General features: G+C 41.9%; 1 protein-coding gene across 4 annotated transcripts in view; it reads left to right on the forward strand.

Moving 5' to 3' along the window:
* Window positions 1–4,344: 4,344 nt before the first annotated feature.
* PLEKHB2 (pleckstrin homology domain containing B2) overlaps window positions 4,345–25,085 on the forward strand; it is a 43,907-nt gene continuing 23,166 nt past the window's right edge. The window contains exons 1-5 of one of the 4 annotated variants that reach the window (XM_043576423.1): window positions 4,401–4,478; window positions 16,416–16,460; window positions 16,942–17,018; window positions 21,703–21,855; window positions 23,135–23,237. In XM_043576423.1, coding sequence (XP_043432358.1) covers window positions 21,769–21,855; window positions 23,135–23,237 — 190 coding nt within the window. In that variant the 5' untranslated portion in view covers window positions 4,401–4,478; window positions 16,416–16,460; window positions 16,942–17,018; window positions 21,703–21,768. Of the gene's footprint in view, window positions 4,479–16,415; window positions 16,461–16,941; window positions 17,019–21,702; window positions 21,856–23,134; window positions 23,238–25,085 lie in introns of all 4 variants that reach the window. The other 3 variants (XM_043576421.1, XM_043576422.1, XM_043576424.1) reach the window with 3 other exon arrangements.

Genomic DNA, 25,085 nt, shown 5'->3' on the forward strand with positions numbered 1-25,085 from the left:
TATTAATAATTTTATTATTAAGTAGTTTCCATGCCTACCATGGGCTTTGAACTCAGGACCCTGAAATCAAGAGTTGTATGCTTCACCAACTGAGCCAGCCAGGCTAGAAAAGTTATTTTTATTTTATTTTATTTTTTATTTTTATTTTTTTTTTAATGTTTATTTTTGAGAGAGAGAGAGAGAAAAAAAAATGTGAGTGGGGGAGGGCAAAGAGAGAGGGAGACACAGAATCTAAAGCAGGCTCAGGGCTCAGAACTGTCAGCACAGAGCCCGATGCGGGTTGAACTCAGAAACATGAGGTCATAACCTAGCTGAAGTCGGACACCCAACCTACTGGGCCACCCAGGTGCCCCAAGAAAAGGTATTTTTAAAAGAAGGAATCCTGAATAGTCCTGGAAAACAACTTAAGGATACTATTGGTTGACCAGATATTTACAGACAGTTGAGCATGTAGAAAGCAATTAGGGTCCGAAGCTTCTCACTCAAGATGGCAGACCAAAAACACACTTTGGTCTTCTATTCCCTCTTTAGACTTCTATGAAATAGATAGTAGGTGTTTAACAAGCAACACAGCAAACTGAAGTAGTAATAGAGGCCGTGGTGAATGAGGGAGGAGAGGGACTCACTTTAATGTAAATGGTTTAAATAGGCAGAGCAGGTGTGAGGAGGGAGAGGGAAAGGTGGTGAGAAATAGCCTATGAACAGGGACAGTAACAGCTCTCTTTCCCATTCTCGTGTGCATGGACAGTTTCATGTTTATAGTGGGCAAAAACCCAAAAGAAGCGGCTCAACTGTCTGAAGAAAACTAAGGCTTTTCAGTAGATGTTGAGGGCAAAATAAAGTCAAATTTAAGTATGCAAAAACTCTTTGTTTCCTACCCAATAGAGACCGTTTCAGAATTTCTGTCTAGGAAGAGCAAAGGTATAGCAAGCTGAGTGAAAGAGCTTCCTAGTCCTGGGCTGGACTTCACTTTAGCTTGACCCAAAAGTCAAGTCTGTTTTCACTAGATTTCCATTCCAAATAAAGTGGGATGTGGCATGGAGAGACATGACATATTACTTCATGTCTTATTTATTTTATTGAAGTTTATGTACTTATGTATGTATGTATTTTAGTAATCTCTACACCCAATCTCTGAGGCTTGAACTCATGACCCTAATAGTCCCATGCTCTTTCAACTGAACCAGCCAGGCATCCGCATTTCCTATTTAGATTTTCTTTTCTAACCACAAAAGACTTAACATTTTCTTTTTTCAATTTTAGTACTAGTAAACAGGGCAAAAAAGGGAGCACATAATTTGGTTTGACCAAGTTGAGGACCACAAATTCTATGCAGCCATGAAGCAAGGCGACCAATGAATATGGAGTCCTAGCGTGGTTCCTTGAAGCCCTCTTTCAGTTCTGGACAGGAGGACACATATTCAGTATTGGCAGATATGGGGCTGGAAAGCAGGTATTCTTACCTCCACAGTTGGCCTTTTTCCTCTTATACTTTCTTGTCAGTAAACTTGGACAGAAAACCAATTTTACTGAGCACTGCTCCTCGTGAGAGTGCCCTGCAACCATCCTCAGATCAAATGCAGCACCAGGCCTAGTGGCAGCAAGTTGGGCATGCTGGTGTCAAAATGACTTAGGTGATTTGAGAGCATGTCAGGACACTCCAGAGGAGACTTTCATTTACCTCCTGCTTCCACTTATGGAGTCCCAGTAGTCCAGGCTGATTAGGATCTGCAAGTTGCTGTTCATATCACCAGTGACTGGCACACTGTGATTTTTCAATTCACCTTTATTGAATAAAGTGTTTGTAACCATGCACAAAACATGGTGATAGTGAGTGCTTGTGAGCTCTGCTATGTATGGTGGAATAGTGTATTAATAGCATAAGAGAACTGTTTTGACCTGAATTCAGATTAAAGAGATTGGAAAATTAAAAAAGCAAGCAAGCAAGCAAGCAAGCAAGCCAGCCAGCCAATTTTACTAAACCAGAAAACGTACTAGGAGACACTTCCTGCTCCAGCTCCTGGAACATCCACTTAAACCAAATTGGATTCAATTATTACCTTTTTCCTGTTGTCTCAGTGATTTAAAGTCAAGTGATTAATTGAAGAAAATTTGGAAAATACAGAAAAGTATGAAGAAATAAGTCATCCACAGCCCCACTGCTCAAAGACAAAATGCTTGTGTATTTTGGGACATTTCAACTCCAAGCCTTGAAAGATACCTAAGATTAACACAGAAGATAGGGCTAGCCTTATCACTTTACTGAGAGATGGTCAGGAACTTCAGTGATGTCAGGTAATTTGCTCAGACTTATTCTTGGGTAGTGGGGACCAGGAAGAATTCTAGAAGACTCCAATCTCTGAACTCTTTGTTGACTAAGTCACACTATTTTACAAAACATTAGATTGGAAAGCATCACAGGACTCCCCACCCTGAATTTCTTTTCCCAGAGAGAAGCGAGGTTAAGACAGGAACTCTTGCCATCTCAGTTTGGAGTTTTGAAGCCCATTAACTACAGGCCTTTCCTCCAATTTTTAAAATTTAAAAAATGTGTGTGTGTGCACGCGCGTGTGCGTGAGAGAAAGAGTTTACATGCAGATGTTAAAAATGAGAGAGCAGTCCCCAAAGGGAGTCACTTGTGCCAAATTCCACACTACCAAACCAAGACTTAATACCTAAGTGTAGTTTCAACCTCCCAGGAACGTAACCTTTAACCATACAATATGGAATTACCTGGTCAGCATAGTGAGTTAATCTGCTTGATAGATCCCCTTAGGAAGGCATCCTTGCCTGAAACAATGCATTCTTTGCTAATAATTTTCCTGTTCTGTCCTCTTTCCACCTTTAAAAACCTTTCCTTTTCTACAGCTCATTGGAGTTCCTTTCTATTTGCTAGATAGGATGCTGCCCTATTCATGAATCCTCGAATAAAATCAATTTGATCTTTAAAAAAAAAATAACTCAGTTACATGTTTGCTATTTATCACAGAAAAGAAAACAAATCTTAAGCGCACAGCTTGATAAATGTTTACACAGTACTTACCTTTCAGGAGTAGAGTTGCCCAAGATTCCCTCAGGCCACTTTCCAGGAAGTGTCCCAACCCTGACCCTAGAGGCCCCACAAGGGCTTAAAAGCACCATAAAAGTTTCTCAGTAAAGATACCTAACATTTCTTTTTCCCCTCCATTGCCTTCTTTGTTTTTAAATAAAATTTTTATTTTGAAATAATTTTAAATTTGCAGAGAAAAATTAGTATATTCAGTTTCCCATGATGCTTACATCTCACATAACCATGGCACAATTCTCAAAACTAAAAATCACTAGTAATTATTATTAAAGTCAAGACTTTATTTGGAATTTACCAATTTTTTCACTGTCAATTTTGCTGTTCCAGAATTCCATCTAGGATTCCTCACTGCACCTGACAGTTTCTCAGTCATTCCCTGTTTTCAACGACCTTCATAGTTTTGAGGCATACTGGTGAAGTATTTTGTGGAACATCCCTCAATAGGGATTTGCCTGATGTTTTTCTCATTCCACTGGGGTGGAAGAGCACAGGAAAAGTGACATTTTCATTACATCATGTCAGGGTTAAATATTACCAACATGACTTACTGCCACTGTTGATGTCAACCTTGATCACATGGTTGAGTAGCGTTTGTCAGGTTTTTCCACTGTAAAGTTATTTTTCCCCCTTCTCACACTTTACTCTTTGGGAGGAAGTCATTATGCAGATTGAGGGGTGGGTGGGTGGAGATTAATAGCCCCTCATAATGGAGGATGATTAGAATTCCTCTACAAAAAAAAAAACTTTTCTTCCCATTAAATTTAATCATTTATTTACAAAAGAAGGGCTTGTTTTACACTGTAAGTTATAATCCAATTATGTATAACTTATTTTGCTGCTCAAATTGTTCCAGATTTGGTCATGGAGAGCTCTTTCAGGTTGACTTCTGTATCTTATGACACGCCTCCACGGTTTATTTTTTGAGCATTCCTTACTTCTGGCGCTACATCAAGCTCCGGACTCTAGGTTGTACTTTTCCTGCCCCACCTCTAGAGCCACTCATTTCTCTAAGGAGCCATGGCTCTTTTTACTGGAGGGTTATATTTAGATGCAAGATCAGGGTGCAAACAGTTCCTTTTCAGTTGAAAACTAAGCCTCCCTCCACTCCAGCAGAACTGAGGATGTCCCAGCCCCCTCCCCTCCCTCTCCAGCTCTCCTTTCCCCTGCCCTCCCCTCGGCTCCCCTCCCTTCTCCTCCTCTCCCCTCCCCGCGAATACCCAGGCTCCGCCGTGGCCCCCAAGACCATTCCAGGCATGTCCCGCGCAGCCAGGCGCATGCGCCACGGCGGTGTGACGTTGGACGGCGGCCAGGACGCAGGCGTGGGGCATTTGCAGCCAGAGAGCCTCAGCGGCGTCCTTGCGCTCTGTCGCCCTGCTTCTGTGCTCCGCGGCGGCGGCCCGATAGTTCGCAGGTAAATGTCCCTGTCTGGTTCCGGCGACCTCGAGCCGGACCCACCCGCCTGCGCCCCTTCTTCTCCCCATCCCCTGGAGTTGGTCCCTTTGGAGCCTCTCTTGGGGCTCAGCCCTGTACTCCTCCGAGAAGACCCCCTCTCGGCTAGCGTCCCGCCCCTCTCCAGTGTCGGTCCTTGCAGAGCCTCTGCTAGAGTTGCCCCGCTCTGCGCGCCCTCCCCTTCCCTAGCGTCGGTCCCTGCTGAGCTTCCCCTTGAGCCGCCCAGCACCGCACCCTTCCGAGAGGACGCCCTCCCGGGCGTAGGTCCCAGCAGAGCCTCCTCCAGCGCCGCCCACTCGGCGCCCCCAGAGTTGACCCCCGGCCCACATTCTTTTCTCCCGTTGCTCGTGTCGGCCCCACCAGAGCTTCTGCTAGAGCCGTCCATTTGCGCGCGCCCTCCTCTTCCACCGTGTCGGCCCCTCCAGAGCCTTCCCTAGAGCCGCCCACCCCGCGACCCTCTGAGCGGACACCGTCGGCTTCTACCAGGCTGGAGCCGCCCAACTCCGCGCCGCTCTGCAGGGACTGCCCTCGGCCCGCGCCCTCTCCCCTGCCTGGTGCTGGCCTCTCCAGAGCCTCCCCTAGAGTCTCCCAGCCCCGCCCGAGCTCTCCCGCAGCCGTGCCGCTTCCCGCAGTTTCTCCCGGCCGGCTCTCTGCCTTTCCGCTCCCCGCAGGTGCTCCCACCGGTCCCGCTGTCTTTCCTCCAGCTCGGGTGTCCTAGTGCCGGCTGTCTGGTCGAGGAGACTTGGGCTCTTTTTCGTTCCCCTCCGGCACGGAGATCGCACCCTCTTTAAGGAATCCAGAACGGCATTGAAACTCTGCACTCGCGGGTGCGCTCGGCCCCCGCTTCGTTTCACCTACTCTTAGCTGTGCAGTCTTAGGGCCTTGGTTGTACTTTTTCCACATCTGATCCTTTCATTCATCCAGATCAGGAACTCTGAACCTCAGCGGGGGTTTATTTAGTGTTGACATAGAGTTTTTTGTTTTTATCTCAAATGTAGAGTAAATTACATAGAAGAGGCTTTGTAAATGAACGAATAGTAAGTTCCCGTTTTTTCAGGGAAGTGGAGGGAATGAGGTACGACTGTCACACTACCAAAAAATCTAGAGCACCGTGATTAATTCCCAACACCATTGACTCCAAGTCCCTGAGAATTTTTTTTTTTTAAGTACCTCCTCTGATTAGGACGGGGTGGAGCCACTGCCAGAGGCAGTTCCCTTGTATTTAAAGGGAGGAAAGGGTCTCCTGGTCTTTGAGGAAACCAGTGCCAGTGCAGGAAGTGAGTTGTCAGAAGTCACGAGGGGAATTAGGGCCGAGCTGGGACTGTTTAGCTGCCTGTTTACTTTGGCTCTCTTTATTTGTTGAACAAATCAATGACCAAAATATTTGCCTATATGTGCTTGTGCAGCCAGGTTATCTAAGGGCCAGCCTGTACATGGGAACGAGAATGTCTAGGGTTTCCTCTTCCTGGTAGTGATTTTTTTACTTGACTCCTCCTCTTCACCCCCCCCCCCCCCCAGCAGCATACTGATCTGATCTCTGAGGGCAGAAATCCAACATATGTTGGAGGATCATCCTGGCAGATGAGGTAGTGTTCAGTAAATGCTTTCTAAGGGAGGCTGCAGAAAATAACTCAGAATCTGACAAAGGTTCTTCACTAGCATATTTTTAATGATGTCAGTACATTTTATAAGTAAAATTCCTAATAATCTCAAGGACTGAATTTATGAAATGTGTGCATCAGTGGTATAGAAAGAACAGATACCACTCTTGTTGTGATAGTCCTATTATTCTTCTGGAAGATACTAGTTTTTCCCGACTCTCCCTAGAAGCTATGCTATGCTTCCCAGTTTGCCACCCTACAGGAATATTTGGTTTCTTTCTCCTTACCTCTGCCTTTTTTCTTTTTTCTAGATGTGTAAAGAAATTAAAAATGGTTAGTGTCTCTAAATACAAAAAACTGCAGATAGTAAAATAAACTATTAAACATGTTACAAAAAGTGGGCTGTCATGTTTTATTGGTTGTATATTTGCTTCTGAATTTGATCATGGGCACAGACAGTTGAACTTTCTTATCTGTCTAGTTTGTCTGCCCTTTGATGAGTACTTGTATTAGGCTTGTTAAGAAGTGGTTGCTACTGCCAATGGTTGTAGTGCCAACGCTACACTGACCTCTGAGTGATGATGGCTCACGCAATTCTTGTCCCCTGTATTTAGGGTACACTTGGGACTTCTTGTTGCCTTTACATTGTTATTTAAAAATTTTTTGGGGGGGCAGCTGGATGGCTCAGTTGTTTAAACATCGACTCTTGATTTCCATTCAGGTCATGATCTCGTGGTTTGTGAGTTCGAGCCTGGGCTCCACATTGACAGTGGGAGCCTGCTTGGGATTCTCTCTCTCTCCCCCCTACTTTCTTTGCCCCTCCTATGTTCTCTCTCTCTCTCATTCTCTTAAAATAAGTAAAATAAACCTAAGAAAAAATGGTTATAATTTAAAAGAAAAATAATTTTTTTCGGGGCACCTGGGTGTCTCAGTCAGTCATCCAACTCTTGATTTTGTCTGAGGTTATGACCTTATGGTTCATGAGATTGAGCCCTAAATCGGGCTCTGCGCTAACAGCATGGAGCCTGCTTGGGATTATGTCTCTCTGCCGCTACCCTGCTCATGCTCTGTTTTTCTCAAAATAAGTAAATATACATTAAAAAAACTTTTTTTTTTTTTTTTTTTTAAGATTTTGTTTTTAAGTTGTCTCTACACCCAGCATGGGGCTCGAATTTACCACCCTGAGATCAAGAGTGGCACGCTCCACCTTATCCATCCAGGTGCCCCTAACGTTATCATTTTTTTTTAAGGTTTATTTTTTTTTGAGAGAGAGAGAGAAAGACAGGAGTTCTAGCTGGGGAGGATAGAGAGAGGGAGATAGGGAATCCTAAGCAGGCTCGGACCCATGAACCGCAAGATCATGACCTGAGCCGAAGTTGGACACTCTACTGACTGAGCCACCCAGGCCCTTCCCCTACACTATTATTTTGAAGAACAGAGTTTTCCTCCCTTTGAAAAGGTAGGAACTTTTACAGTTAAGGTACAGAGAGGGCTAACTAGAGGAACCAGGATATTGTGAATGAGTCAGTTGTAGACACGCAACTCTAAATTGCATTTCTTAAAATAGTAACGTAATTATAGCAGTTCTCAGTTTTGGAGCACCTACAGGGCTCTTTGGGCATATTATCTCATTTAGTTCTCACACTAACCCCCTATGAGATAACTAGTAGTGTCCTGTTGTACAGGTAAGAAGAAAAGTGAAGCTTGGGAGGTTTAGTATTGTGCTCAAAGTCATACCAGTTAGTAAAAGGCAGAGCTCAGAACTGACAGATTCCAAAGGCAATGTTCTTTCTACCTCTTAAATTAATCTCTTTTGGATTCAGTGCTTTTAAAATGATTTCAGTTCACATTTAAAATAATTTGAATTGTTGAAGGGCCCCTGCGTGGCTCCGTTGGTTAGGTGTCCAACTCTTGATTTTGGCTGAGGTCATGATCTCATGGTTTATGAGCTCAAGCCCTGCCTCGGGCTGCTGGCTGACAGCATAGAACCTGTGTGGGAATTAATTCCCCCCTGCCCCCCACCTTTCCCCTGCTCATGCTTGCTTTTTCTCTCTTTCTCAAAAATAAATAAACTTAAAAAAAATATGAATTGTTGAATATAGTTTATGTTTAAAACTTCCTATAGGTTTTCTGGCATGTGTGTAATGTGGGTATTTTGCAGCTAGTTTGCTGGTGTTTTATTCTCTTGAGACCCAACAGCAGGACTTTTATCTGATGAGTTTTAGTTTATGCAGTAGATCTTGCTCCAGGATATAAATAGTGAAGCGTTGAAATAAGTTATGAAGTGATGTGGACTTCAGCAAAGTAAGGCAAAAAAATATTCCTGTTCCTTTAAAGATGGATTTGGTTCTGTATTCATGGAAGTTTTTTGTTTGTCTACAAGATTTTTGTTTTTACTTCTAGTGTATATATGTTCAAATTTTGACCTTCAAGAGCATCTTAATTTATTAAGTCTTCTAAGCCATTTGAGAAGCCACCTAATGTGTTTCTGTCTTCTGGAATGTTTTGGGCAAATTTTATTCATGTGCTAGTGAGGAAGTAATAGTGATAATAGTAATTGCTGCGTGAGCAGCTACCAATTCTTGAATTTTAGTAAATGTCAGGCACTATGCCAAATATTTACATGTTTTTTCACCCAATTTTCCAAATATCTATCAAGTAGGTGTTGGTATTCTCATTATATGGGCTAAGAAACTAAGCCTTGGAAAAGTTAAATAACTTGCCCAAAGTTATCTATAAGTGAGTGAGTCAGGATTTGAACATGGGTCATCTGTTTTTGTCTCTGCTGCTGGTCTCTCTGTGATTTATGCTTTGTTTTCCCCTTAACTCATTTTAGTTGCATTTCAGGAGGGAGCAGAGTTAGCTGTTTATGCTCCTAATAATCCATCTTTAATGTTGAAAATAGCAAAGCAGTCATTAGCATGGGTAATCTTGATATTATTGGTATATCTTTTGTCTTGGATTCTCATTTTAATATCACTGTGTGTCTTCTCTCTTTGAAAATAACTCTCCTGTGAATTACAGTGTTTAGTGATAAAAATACGGATTTTACATAACCGTAATATTTTTGTTTAACACAGAAAGAAAAATTTAAAAAATGGATGTTTAAAGTCTGCCTCCCCCGCCCCAGCACTGTTTCTAGGTAACCTCAAAGCAGGGCAGGCTAGTAGGATCAGGAATTGGCCTAGGCCAATGAATAGTAGGATACCTCTTTTAGGCAGTGACATGTGAGTGCTCTGTAAGGCTGAAGGCAGGACTGAGTGAGTGTCTCCTCTGTTCTGGTCAGGGTTCAGGAGCTTGGCAGGGTATGGATTCTAGACAGATACAGCTGCGGTCCAGCTTAGGTGAGGTGGGTCATTTAAGGAGCCAGGTACTGGCAACGGCTTATTTAAGAACTTGTTGCCCTTGGTTTATCTTCTTTATAGGGCATAGTGTGGAGGGTCTGTATTGTGTTACATACATGTTGCTTGTGGGTTGGGAGCCAGAGGCAAGGTTGCTCTTGCTCCTGGAGGCTGAGACTAAGGCTGATGAGGCAATATGCTGCATATGGTGCTGGTGATAACAAACTGGTGCCTGACAGAAGAGGCTAGTAGTCACAAAGGACACACATCTCTTTTCAGTGAAGGTAAAGAACTTGTTTTCCTGCCTTCAGTTGAGTGCCCACCTTGCTGTGTCTGCTAGATGGCAAAATACCCTTGCCTCAGTCCCCCTAAGATGTGCTGTGTGGATGATATTGCCTGACTAGAGTGAAGATCCCACGGGGTGCTTGAGGAGGCTTTCATTATCATGGGGCTTTAATATTTTCTTCTTTTTGACTTTTCTGGAGACTGGCTTGTGAGTGCCTGCCCAGCAAATACAAGTAACCGGACTCTGTATTCCTGCGGGTGTGAATTCCAGGTTTGTTTCCTAAAAGTCCTGCTCTCCAGTGGTTTAAGTTTTAGGCTGGTTTGAAGTCTATTCCTACAGTCTTCTCTACTGCTAAGTTTTATACACTTGAGCCCTTAACTCAGAAGTCTAGACTTTTTGTCTTAAAAAAGAAATTGTGGCATCTTGGTAAACACAACAAATACCCCTTATTATTACCATAATAACCATTTGAATTATCAAGTGAGGAGAAGGTATTATACAAGTCAGAGCGTTTAAACTTTCTTTTAACACCCCCCTCCCCTGGGCCCCCAGTTGGGTGAAATCCAAACTCACATCGGAAGTTGTGTGCTTACTCTAACACATTCTATAGCAGTGTATTTGGTTTTAGTCATCATTTTATTCTTAGGATGCCTTTCATCCTCAGTTGGTTCTAATGAACTATAATTATTGTTTTTGATTTGGCATTATTAGATGCTCTTCCTTCAGCTGGTTGGTTTTTTTTAATCCTTTCTAAAGACATTCCTTCCTGAAAGCGTCTTTAATTTTTTAAAGTTTAATTTACATTTTTATTTGTAGAGACAGTGTGCATGAGCAGGGGAGAGGGTCAGGGGTGGGGGAGAGAGAGAGGGAGAGAGGGAAGGAGAGAGAGAGAGGGAGGGAGGGAGGGAGAGAGAGAGAGGGAGGATATGAATCTTAAGCAGGCTCCATGCTCAGCACAGAGCCTGATGCCGGGCTTGATCCCACAATTCTGAGATCATGGCCTGAGCTGAAATCATGACTGACTGAGCCACCCAGGTGCCATGTGTCTTTGCTTTTTGACAGTAGGCACAACTTGCGGTTTCCTGTCCCTAAATTGTAACCAGCTGATTTTCAAGGAGCACTGACTCCTTTTTGAGAAGACCAGTATCAGAGATAAAAATCTAGACATGGGGTGCATGTGAGATTGTCCCACATAATGACTAAAGATAGACAGGATGATACCAGATAAGAAGCTACTTGAGTCCACAGAATTACCCTTTCAAAAAGTCACGAGTTTCTGTTGATAATTCCAGTTTAAGTTTCTTTAGACCTTGTTATAATAGTTTTCTCTTTCTCTAATGGTTTTGAATTATTTTACATAAGCACACCAAAGGTATGTTTACGATGTCCCCTTGATGTAGAAGTTGTTTTTTTTTCCTTTTTGAATTTTTATTCAGATGGCTTGAAATTGATTCCCAAGTCAGCTGATCAGATTCCTATTGTTGACATACCTTGAGTGCCAGATACCTGAAAAGTAAAACCCAGGCTTACGCCAAGGCAGTACCAAAGAGAACATGAGTAACTCAGATGTTGACCCATGCAGTTGGTAGATAATAGGAAATCTCAAGGTTTTTAAGGTTTTATTTGGAACTTCCCTTTTGACACTCTATTTTCAGGGGTGCTAGCGTTGTTAATGGTTTTACAGGTATGTAAAATTGTTGGACTCAGTTTCTTAAAAGACCTTTGAGTAAATGAAGGTTTTTTTTGTTTTTTTGTTTTAATGTTTATTTATTTTGAGAGAGAGAGAAAGGGAGAGAGAGCAGGCACGCAAGTAGGGGATTTCAGAGAGGGAGAGAATCCCAAGCAGGCTCCGCAAATGTCAGCGCAGAGCCCGATTCGGGGCTTGATCCCATGAACCTTATGATCACGACCTGAGCTGAAATCTGCGTCAGGTGCCTGACTGACTGAGCCAATCAGGTGCCCCAATGAAGGTGTTCTTACCAGTGTTAACACCGGTCTGACATTTTGACTATTATGAATGACAGCAAATAGAGTCAAAATGATATCAAGAATCATTTGAGAATACAAAAAAGTTACCAGAAAAGTTCAGGAAACATCTTTATATTGCTCCACATTTTTACACAACCATCAGCTGTTGAAGTACCAGCAAAGTTGTAGGACAACTTTGCAGCCAAGTTTTTTTTTTTTAATTTTTTTTTAAACGTTTATTTATTTTTGAGACAGAGAGAGACAGAGTATGAACAGGGGAGGGGCAGAGAGAGAGGGAGACACAGAATCTGAAATGGGCTCCAAGCTCTGAGCTGTCAGCACAGAGCCCGACGCGGGGCTCGAACTCACAGACTGTGAGATCATGACCTGATCCGAAGTCGGACGCTTAACCAACTGAGCCACCCAGGCGCCCCTGCAGCCAAGTTTTATAATAATCGTATTGTGACTTGGTAGCTCCCAATACCTGCTAGTAATTTTTGGCCTATTCCCAGATATTTTCTTTTTCACATGAAATACAGACCGAGAATTCATGTTACGATGGTAGACACTTTAGTTACCTAGGATTTGGCATGAATGAATGTGGTTTGATGTTCTGGGGTAATAACACAGCTGTTCGAGATGTAATGCTGTCTATAACATTGCATCACCCATCTGTTTAATTTATAAGTTTGACCTGTTGGTTTTACTAAAGTATAAGTACGTAAAAATGGGGACTTTGGCTTGGTCCCTGCTGTGTTCTTAGTGCCTACCACAGGCTGGGAACATATTAGCACTCAAAGGATATGTGTTGGATGAAAATATGGTGGTGTCCGTTTGGAACTAAATGATTGTTTTAGGATGTTTTAGGCTCCACAAGTTTTAGGAAACCAGTTCAACCCAGTTTAAATAATAAAGAAACGTTCATTTTGCCTAACAGAGAGCCTTGGATTAGGGTGGGTTTCCCTGCCAGTGCACCTGCATATCCATTGGGGGAAAGGGGGAGACATTGCCTTTCTGATTCTCATTCACCTGGGACTGTTTGAGCATCTAAATATGTGGGAGAAAAATGGGGAAAGGTGGAAAACTTCCTTTCTTGGTGAGGACAGATAGCATGAGTTGGCAGAAATTGCAAGGACATTAAGAACCTTTAGAGTATGAGATTTTGGAGATGCTGGAGTATAGGATGAACCAAGTTGTGGAGCTCTTTTTGCCAAGGTTTGGAGAGGGGAGAATTTAGCCGTACTTAGATGTGGGAAAAATTAAAGGTGGGGAGACTAATTTGTTCTTTTCAGGTGCCTACTTGGGCTTTTGCTCTGTTTTGCTAACTAACCCTTAAAGAGAATACCTAAAAATGCTAAAGTAGAGAACCAAAGTGGTCCATAATTTCAGCCTCCAAAAAAAATCTATTTTTTTTTCAACGTTTATTTATTTTTGGGACAGAGAGAGACAGAGCATGAACGGGGGAGGGGCAGAGAGAGAGGGAGACACAGAATTGGAAACAGGCTCCAGGCTCTGAGCCATCAGCCCAGAGCCTGATGCGGGGCTCGAACTCACGGACCGCAAGATCGTGACCTGGCTGAAGTTGGACGCTTAACCGACTGTGCCACCCAGGCGCCCCTTTTAAAATTTTTTTTTTTTCAAAATCTATTTTTTTAATTAAAAAAATTTTTTAAGTAATCTTCATGCCCAACATGAGGCTCAAACTCATGACATGAGATCAAGAGTTGCACGCTCTACCAACTGAGCCAGCCAGGCGCCTCTAAAATCTGTTGATTAAAAAAAAAAGGATAGAAGTTGCTGGGTGATTCAGTTGATTGAACGTCCCACTCTTGATCTCATTAGTTAGTTCAAGCCCTGCATTGGGGGCTTGAAATATCACAAAAAAAGGTGTAATAGGACTGAATAGTCACTTTTCTGATACATACCCAGCATTGCCTCTCTCCTCTCTTCAGATACACATCCTTAGCAGTTTCTTTGATTCCTTCCACAAAACAATTACGCAGGTATCAGCACATACTGTTCTACCCCCCTTTTAAACATCTGCGAAATGATCTGTCACATGTGTGGAGGGTGGGTATCCTTTGAGTGGTCTTCTGATGTGGGACACTTTGATTGGAGCTAGTTCTTTCCAGTATAAGCGATATTACCACAAATACACAGATATGTTGGTGAACCTCTGCACATGTATCAATGAGGTATGAAATCGCTGGGTCAGAGTTTATGAACATTTAAAATTTTGATAGATGTTGTCAAAGTTTCCTCCCAAAAGTTTGCAACATTTTTTGTTCCTGCCATCATACATACTCCTTTCCGGATATAATAGTGTTTTTCATTTGTGCCCATCTGATAGGTAATATTGTTAACTTGTGTTTTGAATTTTGTCTCTTGAATTGAGAGATAAATTGAATGTCTTACAAATTTATTGCTCATTTATGTTTTTTTTTGTGAACTGCCTGATGATAATCATTTGATATATGTGGAGTTTTGTACATGCAGGAAATTAGCTTGTTGCTGCCATATAATTGTAAATGTTTTTTTTTTTCCTTTTTTAAAGTTTATTTATTTTTGAGAGAGAGGGAGGGAGAGAAGGAGACAGAGATGGGGGGCTGGGAGGGGCAGAGAGCTGACAGCAGAGAGTCCAGTTTGGGGCTTGAACTCATGAACCTTGAGATCATGACCTGAGCCAAAGTCAGACACTTAACCAACTGAGCCACCCAGGCACCCTGTAAGTGTTTTCTCTTAATCTTTTACCTTTTTGACTTTTTATTTTGTCACTCAGATTTTTATTTTTATAGTTAAATTTATCGCACCTTTTCTTGACTTCTGGTGTTCTCCTTTGACCGGGCCACTCTGCCTGTTGACACCAGTTCACATCTGACTGGGCTGTGTGAAGTCAACTGGGCACACCAAATATAAAGCTAAGGCAGCAGACCCCAGAGCCCCAGGACACTGGGCATGTTAGGAGAAGCTACAGGTCCTTGACAGAGTCTTAGTGTTCCTGGGGCTGCTTTATGTTTCTTGAATGGCATTAGATTTCGTAAGGTGGGGGGCGCCTGGGTGGCGCAGTCGGTTAAGCGTCCGACTTCAGCCAGGTCACGATCTCGCGGTCCGTGAGTTCGAGCCCCGCATCAGGCTCTGGGCTGATGGCTCAGAGCCTGGAGCCTGTTTCCGACTCTGTGTTTCCCTCTCTCTCTGCCCCTCCCCCGTTCATGCTCTGTCTCTCTCTGTCCCAAAAATAAACGTTGAAAAAAAAAAAAAAAGATTTCATAAGGTGGGTAAGAGTGTTGAGGCCAAACCCTAGAGTGGAAGGTGGAGGGAGGGTTTATATTGATCCCACTGAGGAGGTATTAGGTAAATGCCAAGTGGCCAGTTAGGTTAAATGGCTTTGGTCCCTTCCTCAGCTGACACAGAAAGGGATGAGAATGGAGAGATGGCTGTGATTTTGTGATGTAATAAGAAATATGTGAACTTCTAAAACCTTGTAATTTCTCCGGGATGCTAGGTGGCTCAGTTGGTTAAGTGTTTGACTTCGGCTCAGGTCATGGGTTTGAGCTCTGCATCAGGCTCTGCACTGACAGCTCAGATCCTGGAGCCTGTTTTGGATTCTGTGTTTCCCTCTCTCTTTTTCTCTGCCCCTTCCCCACTTGTGCATGCTCTCTCTCTTCCAAAAATAAACTTAAAAAAAAAAATAAATAAAAACCTTGAAATTTCCTGAGATAGAGGTGCTAGGAGTGTCTTGTGATTCATAATAAGTCCCTTTCAGCCATACATAAGTTTATGCTAATGAGGTGACTCTTGGTGGGTCCCCAGATAACTTCAAAATGGGGCTGGTTGCTGAGGGTCACTCTTGTGAATACAAGCTTAGAACATTCAGGGGCGCCTGGGGGACTCAGTTAAGCATCCAACTCTTGATTTCTGCTCAGGCTGTGATCTCACGGTTCATGAGTTCAAGCCCCTGCACTGTCAGCACAGAGCCCACTGGGGATTCTCTCCGTCTCTCTCTCTGCCCTTCCCCTGCTTACACGCTCTCTTTCTCTCTCTCAAAATAAATAAATAAACTAAAAAAAAAAAAAAAAAAGCTTAGAACTTTCAGCCCCATCCCTGGACCTGCAGGGATGGGGAGAGCCTGGGTATTAAGTTCAGTCACCAGTGGCCAGTGATGTAATCAATCATGCCTACCTAATGGAACCTCCCTTAAAACCCCTAAATGTCGGGGTTCCAAGAGCTTCTGGGTTGATGATCGCATAGAGGTGCTGAGGGGGTGGTGTGCCTAGAGAAGGCACTTTGCCCTCACTCTTCCATCTTGTTCTTCTTGAGTTATATCCTTTATGATAAACAGGCAATGGTAAATAAAATGCTTTTTCCTGAGTTCTGTGAGCAATTCTGGCAGATTATCAAATTTGAGGAGAGGTTGTGGGAACTCTCAGTTAGTAGGTCAGAAATACTGGAGACTCAGGACTTGTGTCTAAAGTGGGAGCACTCTTGTGGAACTGAGCCCGGAACCTGTGGGGTCGGATGCTAACTCCAGGTCAGAATTGGGTTGAATCAGTAGACATCCAGTTGGTGTCCTGAGATAGGGAGAATTGGTTATTAATGTTGGAAAGACCCCACACGTTTGGTGTCAGAAGTGTTGTAAGTGAAAAACAGCTCATGTGGGCCATTCTCTTTTCTGGGTGTAACTTTGAACCTGGCTTTTTTTATAGGTGGAAAGATGGCGTTTGTGAAGAGTGGCTGGTTGCTGCGACAGAGTAAGTACAGGACATGAGCACCTTGGTCTGGGTTTAATGTTGCCTTAGGGTACATATTTATTTCTGTTGCTGAAACAGATCACACTTAAAAACAAATAGGGGGACTGGGTGGCTCAGTTGTTAAGCATCTGACTTCAGCTCAGATCATGATCTTGTGGTTTGTGAGTTCAAGCTCTGTGTCGGTCTCTGTGCTGACAGTTCAGCCTGGAGCCTGCTTCAGATTCTGTTCTCCCCCTCTCTCTCTGACCGCTTGCATTCTCTCTCTCTCTCTCTCTCTCTCTCTCTCTCTCTCAAAAACAAACAAACAAAAAAAAACAAATAGCAAAGTCTTCTTAATATTGTTGCTCTGGATTTTCTCTTGGAAATTTTACAGCTCTGTGAGCTGTGTTTCTGTTCACACAGAGTTCTTTCTTGGTTGCTGCCTTGACAGAAACCAGAGAATGGTGGTAATCCCTGCTGGTTTTTCTCTTTTTCTCACTAGCATGCTGTATTATTCATGGCTGATCTGAGGCCCTGCTTGAATGTAACCAAGCTGAGCTCTGATATATTAGCATGGAGGTACTGCTCTTTTTGCGGGAAATACCTGTCTTGTCTGGGGATTGAACAGTGACTAAGATTCTGAAGTACTGGAGACTTTAATTACAGGGATGAAGATTAGACCTGAGGGAATGAGTTTATTTAAAGAAGGTCTTTTGGATCTCCAAAAGGACTCTGCAGAATAGACTCAATTCTTTATGGAGTTGAATTCACATTCTTAGACTCATCTGTGTGTGTGATGATCTTTCATATACTGTCTGTTCATCTCTGAGACTGCCACTAGAAGTAGAATTCATGGTATGTTCTGGAGCAGGGAGAACTGACTGCTCATTGAAGAAGGAGTAAACAGATTATTCTGCTGTTCTTCTAGAAATAGCAGAGTTAAGGGAAAAGTGACATCATTTATGACTCAAGAAAAAACCTGAGCTGTAGTTTACACTCTTTATTGTTGAGATACAAATTTCTGTATGGGGGATACTTTTAGAACTTAGCTAAAATGGAGACTAACTGTGAAGAATGGACTGCATACCTTAGATGGTTTATAAAAGCTATTATTTGTGAAGCTTGTTTGTGACCCTGTTATAAAGATTTTACATATATTATGTAATCACAACAGCTCTTCTAGTAGAAGAAATTGGATTTCAGTGATAATTGGTAACTTGGTAACACAGGGTAGCAAACCTGTATTCAGACGCAGGACTGTGTCATTTCAACATTGACACACTTTCTACCAGGAGAGAAGCTTTCAGCTTATTTGTCCTGTCACTAGTTCTACATTCCCAGACCTGGAGCGGAACCAGGTGTCCTTCAAGGTCTGTGACAGTTCTGTATTCTAAGAATAGAGAGAGCCATTACAATGTTGGCTTTAAAAAGAAAGTCCTGGCGTATTGGAGCCTAGCCCCAGGCTTTGTGTAAGTTTTCTTGTCTTGGATTTTGTGATCCTATCCTTCCCTAAATTGTCAGGGTATGAAGAGAGCCTTGCTCAGACCTTGAGGATATATGTGCCTTCCTTTCCTGGCCCTTTCGATGTCCTCTGGTTTTCTCCTTAGGCTTTACTGCGCCCTTGACTGAGGGCAGTCTCCCTGTCAGCGTAAGTGAACAGTGACCATTTTGACAATTGTTTTTTGCTCCCTCTCCCCACCCATCAGTGCGTAGCCTGATGACGTACACAAAATAGATGTCTTTTAAATAAGTTGTATAGATTTTTCCAGTGTCCTGGTCCATGACAATCTCAAATCCGTATATTCAGAAGATTTACTCTATTTCCCCATCTGCCAATGTGTGGGTTGATTTTCCTTCTTTGAAAAAGCAGAACTATCAATCACAATAAAATAAAATGAGGTGAAATGCATTATATTCACTGGGTAGCAGAGGTACACAGATAATTACATGTTTGCAAAGAGGTCTCCCAGGCTCCTTTTCTTGCCATTGCCACATAGACCCTTAGGACCTCTGGGCTCTGGAGGATGCTTAATTTAGGAATCTGCAGTCAGGGCTTCGGTGGCAGGTGAAATATTTGGGTAGAACTCTCTAATCCAGTGATTCCACCTGTCTCTGTTTTGGTGGCCCTCTTGGGTAGTTTCTGTATAGCTCAGGGGCTGCCAATCACATGGATGCTAATGTCACTTATTTATCAGTTTGGGCCAGTGCTGTGGATGCCCCTCTCAGCAAGGAGGGTACCTGATAGTGGTAAAAAGTTTGGAAGGCTGATGTGTTGCCTATTTGGTTAACACTGGTAGCAGCCACAGGAGCATAAGGAGAGGTACACAGAATGGGATTTGTGCATGATGGCCGCCAACAACAGAGTGGGATCTATGGGAACAAAGGATATAGTACTTAGTGTCTGGGTGTGAGGAAAGGGTAGGAGTGACTTGGCCTTTTAGTTTTCCCTTCTCGCTGACAGAGATATTTGAGTTTTATGAAGTTGAGTGCCTAGCCCTACAAATGACAGGATGAATTCCTTAAACTGAAAGGGACATGTGAGGTAGTAGTAGGGATGCACACAGGATAGGGGTCAGCGTCCTGGTTGTGGGTGCCTCCAGTGTCTGAGCCACCCTCCCACACCCATGGGCTTTAAGGGAAGGTGAATGTTAGAGAAGAATAGATGTGAAAGCCCTTAAAGAAAAAGAAAAACATATTTTCCCTAAAGTGGAAGGTACTATTGTTATCTGTATATAGAGACTTCACAGTGCCATGTTTTCTGAACAGTCTAGCAAAGTTAAATAGTACTGGGAAAGTTTTGAGAAGATAAAATATTAGATGTTCATTTTCTATTTAAAAAATGTTTTTAAAAACAGTTGACAATTAGTTTCAGGTATATAACTCTTATATATACATATATATATATATATATATATATATATATATATATATATGCTGTGCTCCCCACAAGTGTAGCTACCATCTGTCCCCATACATCACTATTACAGTGTCATTGACTTTACTCATATGCTGTGCCTTTTATTCCAGTGACTGACTCATTTTATATATTTTTTTTAGATTCCACATGTGAGTGGAATCATATGGTATTTGTCTTTATCAATCTGATTTATTTCATTTAACATAATACCTTCTAGGTCCATTCATGTCATTGCAAGTGGCACAGTCTCCTTTTTTTATAACTGTAATATTTCTTTGTGTATAAACATTACATCTTCCTTTTCATGTTTGTCCATGGACACTTCGCAACTTAACGTTGCTTCCCTGTTTTGGCTATTGTAAGTAATGCTGTAGTAAACATACAGGTGCATGTATCTTTTTGAGTGAGTGTTTTTGTTTTGTTTGTGTAAATACCCAGTAGAATTATTGGACTATATTGTCTTTTTATTTTTAATTTTTTGGGGAACTTCAATAACGTTTTCTGTAGTGACTGTACCAATATACATTCCCACCGTGTACAAGGGTTCCTTTTTCTCTGCATCCTCACCAGTGCTTGTTAACAAAATCAAGGTTTTATTGAACTTTTTTTTGAAAATTTGGGCCTATTAATTTAGCAGCATTCTTAGTATCTTTAGCGTGAGCTGCATGTAGCCTTGGTACAGCACGGGTGTTTGTGCCATTGGAGTCTGCTTTCTTTTTCTTTTCTTTCTCTTCTCTTCTCTTCTCTTCTCTTCTCTTCTCTTTTCTTTTTTTAATTTACATCCAAGTTAGCATATAGTGCAGCAGTGGTTTCAGAAGTAGATTCCTTAATGCCCCTTACCCATTTAGCTCATCCCCCCTCCCACAACCCCTCCAGTAACCCTCTGTTTGCTCTTCGTATTTAAAAGTCTCTTATGTTTTGTCCCCCTCCCTATTTTTATATTATTTTTGCTTCTCTTTCCTTATATTTACCTGTTTGTATCTTAAAGTCCTCATATGAGTGAAGTCATATATATTTGTCTTTCTCTGACTAATTTCGCTTAGCATAATACCCTATAGTTCCATCCACGTAGTTGCAAATGGCAAGATTTCATTCTTTTTGATTGCCGAGGAATACTCCATTGTATATATATATACGCCACATCTTTATCCCTTCATCTGTCGATGGACATTTGGGCTCTTTCCATGCTTCAGCTATTGTTGATAGTGCTGCTATAAACATTGGGGTGCATGTGCCCCTTCGAAACAGCACACCTGTATCCCTTGGATAAATACCTAGTAGTGCAATTGCTGGGTTGTAGGGTAGTTCTATTTTTAACTTTTTTGAGGAACCTCTGTACTGTTTTTCAGAGTGGCTGCATCAGTTTGCATTCCCACCAGCATTGCAAAAGAGATCCTCTTTCTCTGCATCCTTGCCAACATCTGTTGTTGCCTGAGTTGTTAATGTTAGCTATTCTGACTGGTGTGAAGTAGTATCTCATTGTGGTTTGATTTGTATTTCCCTGATGATGAGTGATGTTGAGCATTTTTTCATGTGTCGGTTGGCCATCTGGATGTCTTCTTTGGAGAGGTGTCTATTCATGTCTTTTGCCCATTTCTTCACTGGATTGATTTTTGGGTGTTGAGTTTTGATAAGTTCTTTATAGATTTTGGATACTAACCCTTTATCTGATATGTCATTTGCAAACATCTTCTTCCATTCCGTCCGTTGCCTTTTAGTTTTGCTATTGTTTCCTTAGCTGTGCAGAAGCTTTTTATTTTGATTAGGTCCCGATAGTTCATTTTTGCTTTTGTTTCCCTTGCCTCTGGAGATGTGTTGAGTAAGAAGTTGCTGTGGCCAAGATCAAAGAGGTTTTTGCCTGCTTTCTCCTCGAGGATTTTGATGGCTTCCTATCTTATGTTTAGGTCTTTCATCCATTTTGAGTTTATTTTTGTGTATGGTGTAAGAAAGTTGTCCAGGCTCATTCTTCTGCATGTCGCTGTCCAGTTTTCCCAGCACCACTTGCTGAAGAGACTGTCTTTATTCCATTGGATATTCTTTCCTGCTTTGTCAAAGATTAGTTGGCCATGTGCTTGTGGGTCCGTTTCTGGGTTCTCTGTTCTTTTCCATTGATCTGAGTGTCTGTTCTTGTGCTGGTACCATGCTGTCTTGAGGACTACAGCTTTGTAATACAGCTTGAAGTCCAAGCAATCTGCTTTCATCTCTATTTTGATGTAGTGCTCTGGGCATTTGTATGCAGATATACTTATGGGGCCAGAGTAAAGTTTCCTGTTTCTGTTACCTGTGGGTTAGAGGATAAAGTCCTTACTGTTTTAGCGTAAAGCAAATCTCTCTCATTTTTTTCAGGTACTATTTTGAAGCGTTGGAAGAAGAATTGGTTTGACCTGTGGTCAGATGGTCACCTGATCTATTATGATGACCAAACTCGGCAGAGTGTTGAGGATAAGGTCCACATGCCGGTGGACTGCATCAACATCCGCATGGGGCACGAGTGTCGGGGTAAGTGAAAGTGAGTCTGTTGTGGTCGGCTTCTGTCCTCTACCTTTCCCCATTCTTGGTGGGAATTGAATCCTCTTTCTTACTCATTTTGCTTTCATTAGCAGACCAAAGAAGGGTTTCATTTGGGAGGTAGCCACGGTGGACACCTAGATACTTGAATCATGAATCATATGATTGGGGCAGATTGAATTTTCTCATCTGAATTAAACCCAGCAGTTCACATTCCTTGTTGTCCCATGGAGAAGGTGGGGAAACAGAGTTCTGGGATCCCCAGGAAGAATGGAACCAACATAGGCAGTATAGGTTTTGTGACTCGGAACGGGCATCTTACTGATGACAACATCAGTCAGTTACTTAAAAATCCATGATACTTTGGTTTTTGGAGTTATCCCTTATATTCATTTTAAAGGAACAGATTTTTAATAAGTATAGACTTAGATTTTTAATTTTTAAAGCGACAACATGAGTGGAGAAGGGACAGAGAGAGAGAGGGAGAGAGAGAATCCCAAGCAGGCTCCACACTACCAGCACAAAGCCTGATGTGGGGCTTGAACTCACGAACCATGAGATTATGGCCAGAGCTGAAATCAAGAGTTGGACACTTAACTGACTGAGCCACCCAGGCACCCCTCTATTTCTAATTAATGGCATTTATAGACTTCCCTGTTTATTAGCTCTGTTTCTGTTTGGAATAAAGAATCTGTTTTAGTAAACATTGATGTTTGAAACATCCTGCTCTTACATAATAGGTTTTGAATTAAAGAGTCACAAGTGGCATATGTGCCTGTAGTAAGTATTGGTATTGTAACATCTTACTCCTACATGTTAGGTCTTGAAACACCAGTGTCCTTGGGCCAGCTGTTGAAATCTACCTAAACCAAGCTCAAATATCATAGACCTTATTTCTTGGTACACAGATACTTTAAAAATATGATTTTCACTTTTAAAGCAGTGATCCAGTTTAGTGTTTCCTGTGAATAAAAGCAGTAAGTATTCTGTTACCTGACGCTTTGTAACACTTTTCATTGTGTGGGGTTTATTCTTGTAATATCTGGGCTCTTCTGTACATCTCCATATGTGAATTGCCTTTTAGAAGGAACCTAAGTTTAATTGGAACAGAGTTGTGATTTATGTGCTTGGTTCTGTGGAGCAGGACAAAGATGTTTTGTAATTGGAATGTTCTGAAGTACTGGTCTTTTGCTGATCGGAGCTGTTAGGTAAGAATAAATCTTGAAAAAAAACTATGTAAATATTTCTTTATTCTACTTATGTTTCATAGATATTCAGCCTCCAGATGGGAAGTCAAAAGACTGTATGCTGCAGATTGTTTGCCGAGATGGGAAAACTATCAGTCTTTGTGCAGAAAGCACAGATGATTGTTTGTAAGTTTGGGTTTTTTTATGTGTGTAATTTAAAAAGTGTCCTGTTTTATTTCCAGTTATCAGGAAGGGAGAAGCATGAGAATGGAGTTTTCTTTCAGGCATCAGAATAAGTGACTGAGAGGATGTGTGAAAGAAATGTAACAGGGCCTTGTTCCATCTCTAATAACTCTGGTCCTAGTTTCTGTGTCTGGGCAAGCTGTCCGGGCGAGATCCCCGTTATAGTGGGAATGACAGGAGGTATTAGCATGTAGTCATTCTGCACGTGCTCTTTTTTCTTCTCTAGATGCACATTGAGTAATGGGCGTAGTTGAATGGGTTCTTAGAGCTTGTTCTTTTTATGTAAATGTCTTTTTAAAAAGCACGGACATCTGTATTATGAAGTCTTTCCCTTCCTTTGATGGTTCTTATTCCATCTGCCTTCTCTGAAGAAGGGATATGGAGCCAACACTGATTAAATGAAATTTGGGGGGTGGGGTGGAAGAGTTTTTTTTTCCTTTCTGGCCACTCTGTATCACTCCCATGAGTAAATTCTGGACATTGTGAGAGTTCACTAACAGATTGTTGTGATTTTCATTTATATTAAAACATTCATATGTAAGTGACATTTTCATATAATCCAGAGAAGTTTGTCAGAGTGCCTGCTCTGCATTTCACATACATGTTCCTCTTCAATATAAACATTTATTCCATGCTAAACTCTAGAGTTTATTTTAAATCCCATCCGGAGCTACTTTTTTACACTCTTCTTTTATCAGTGAATCTTCAGTGATACTTTCTGGAAGAGATACTGCTTTCCAATAGACTGATGGAGAAATGACTGCATGTCCAGCCAGTTTGCTACTTTTTTTATAAATCGGGTCTATATATTATTAGTATCTAACAATTTAAACATGCATTTTGATCACTCACTTGGCCCTACGCACTGTGCTAACTGCTTTATATATGGTATTTAATGCTCACCATATCTTACAAGGTAGATGCTGTTCTTGTTACAAGAAATTTAGGTTTGGGGTGCCTATGTGGCTCAGTCAGTTAAGCATTTGACTTTGGCTCAGGCCATGGTCTCATGGTTCATAAGTTCAAGCCCACATTGGGCTCTGCACTGACGGTGTGGAGCCTGCCTGGGATTCTCCCTCTCCCTTTCTCTTTGCCCCTCCTCCACTTACATGTCTGTGCTCTTTTCAAAATAAGGAAATAAACTTAAAAAAAAAAAAAAACAGAAACAGGCTTAGGTTAATTTCCTATATCACTTTTTTAATGCTCCTATAATAAATCATCCTGAGGTTAGTGGTTTCAAACAGTACAAATTTATGATTACATTTCTGGAGGTCAAGAGTCCAACCATTGTTGGTTGGGCCATGATCCCTTCTAGAGGCTCTAGGGGACAATCTGTTTCCTTGCCTTTTCCAGCTTCTAGAGGCTTCCTGGTTTCTTGGCTTCTGGGCTGAGCCCTTCTCTTGTGGTCATCCATTTGGTTCTTTGCAGCTGGGGAAGGTTATATGCTTTTAAGGACTTAATGAATAGTGTGGGCCAACATGGATAATCCAGGGTAATCTCCCTATCTCAAGGTCCTTAATTTGAATTCTATCTGTAGAGTCCCTTTCCCCTGTGAAGTAACATTCACAGGTTTTGGGGATTAGGAGGTGGACATCATTGTGCTTACCACACTTCCCAAGAGTTTAGAGCTAGTAGAATAGACTGAGGATTTGAACCTTTGTCTCCAGAGCTGCTGTGGAGCTGTGCTCTACTGTACACTAAGGTGTCAAATGGAATGTTCTTTTAAGTAGTGGAAAAAATATCTGGAATTAGCAGTAGTTAAACCAGTGATGTTTATGACCTCAATACATG

This window comes from Prionailurus bengalensis, chromosome C1, assembly GCF_016509475.1.
Source record: "Prionailurus bengalensis isolate Pbe53 chromosome C1, Fcat_Pben_1.1_paternal_pri, whole genome shotgun sequence".
In the NCBI taxonomy this organism is placed as follows: Eukaryota; Metazoa; Chordata; class Mammalia; order Carnivora; family Felidae; genus Prionailurus; species Prionailurus bengalensis.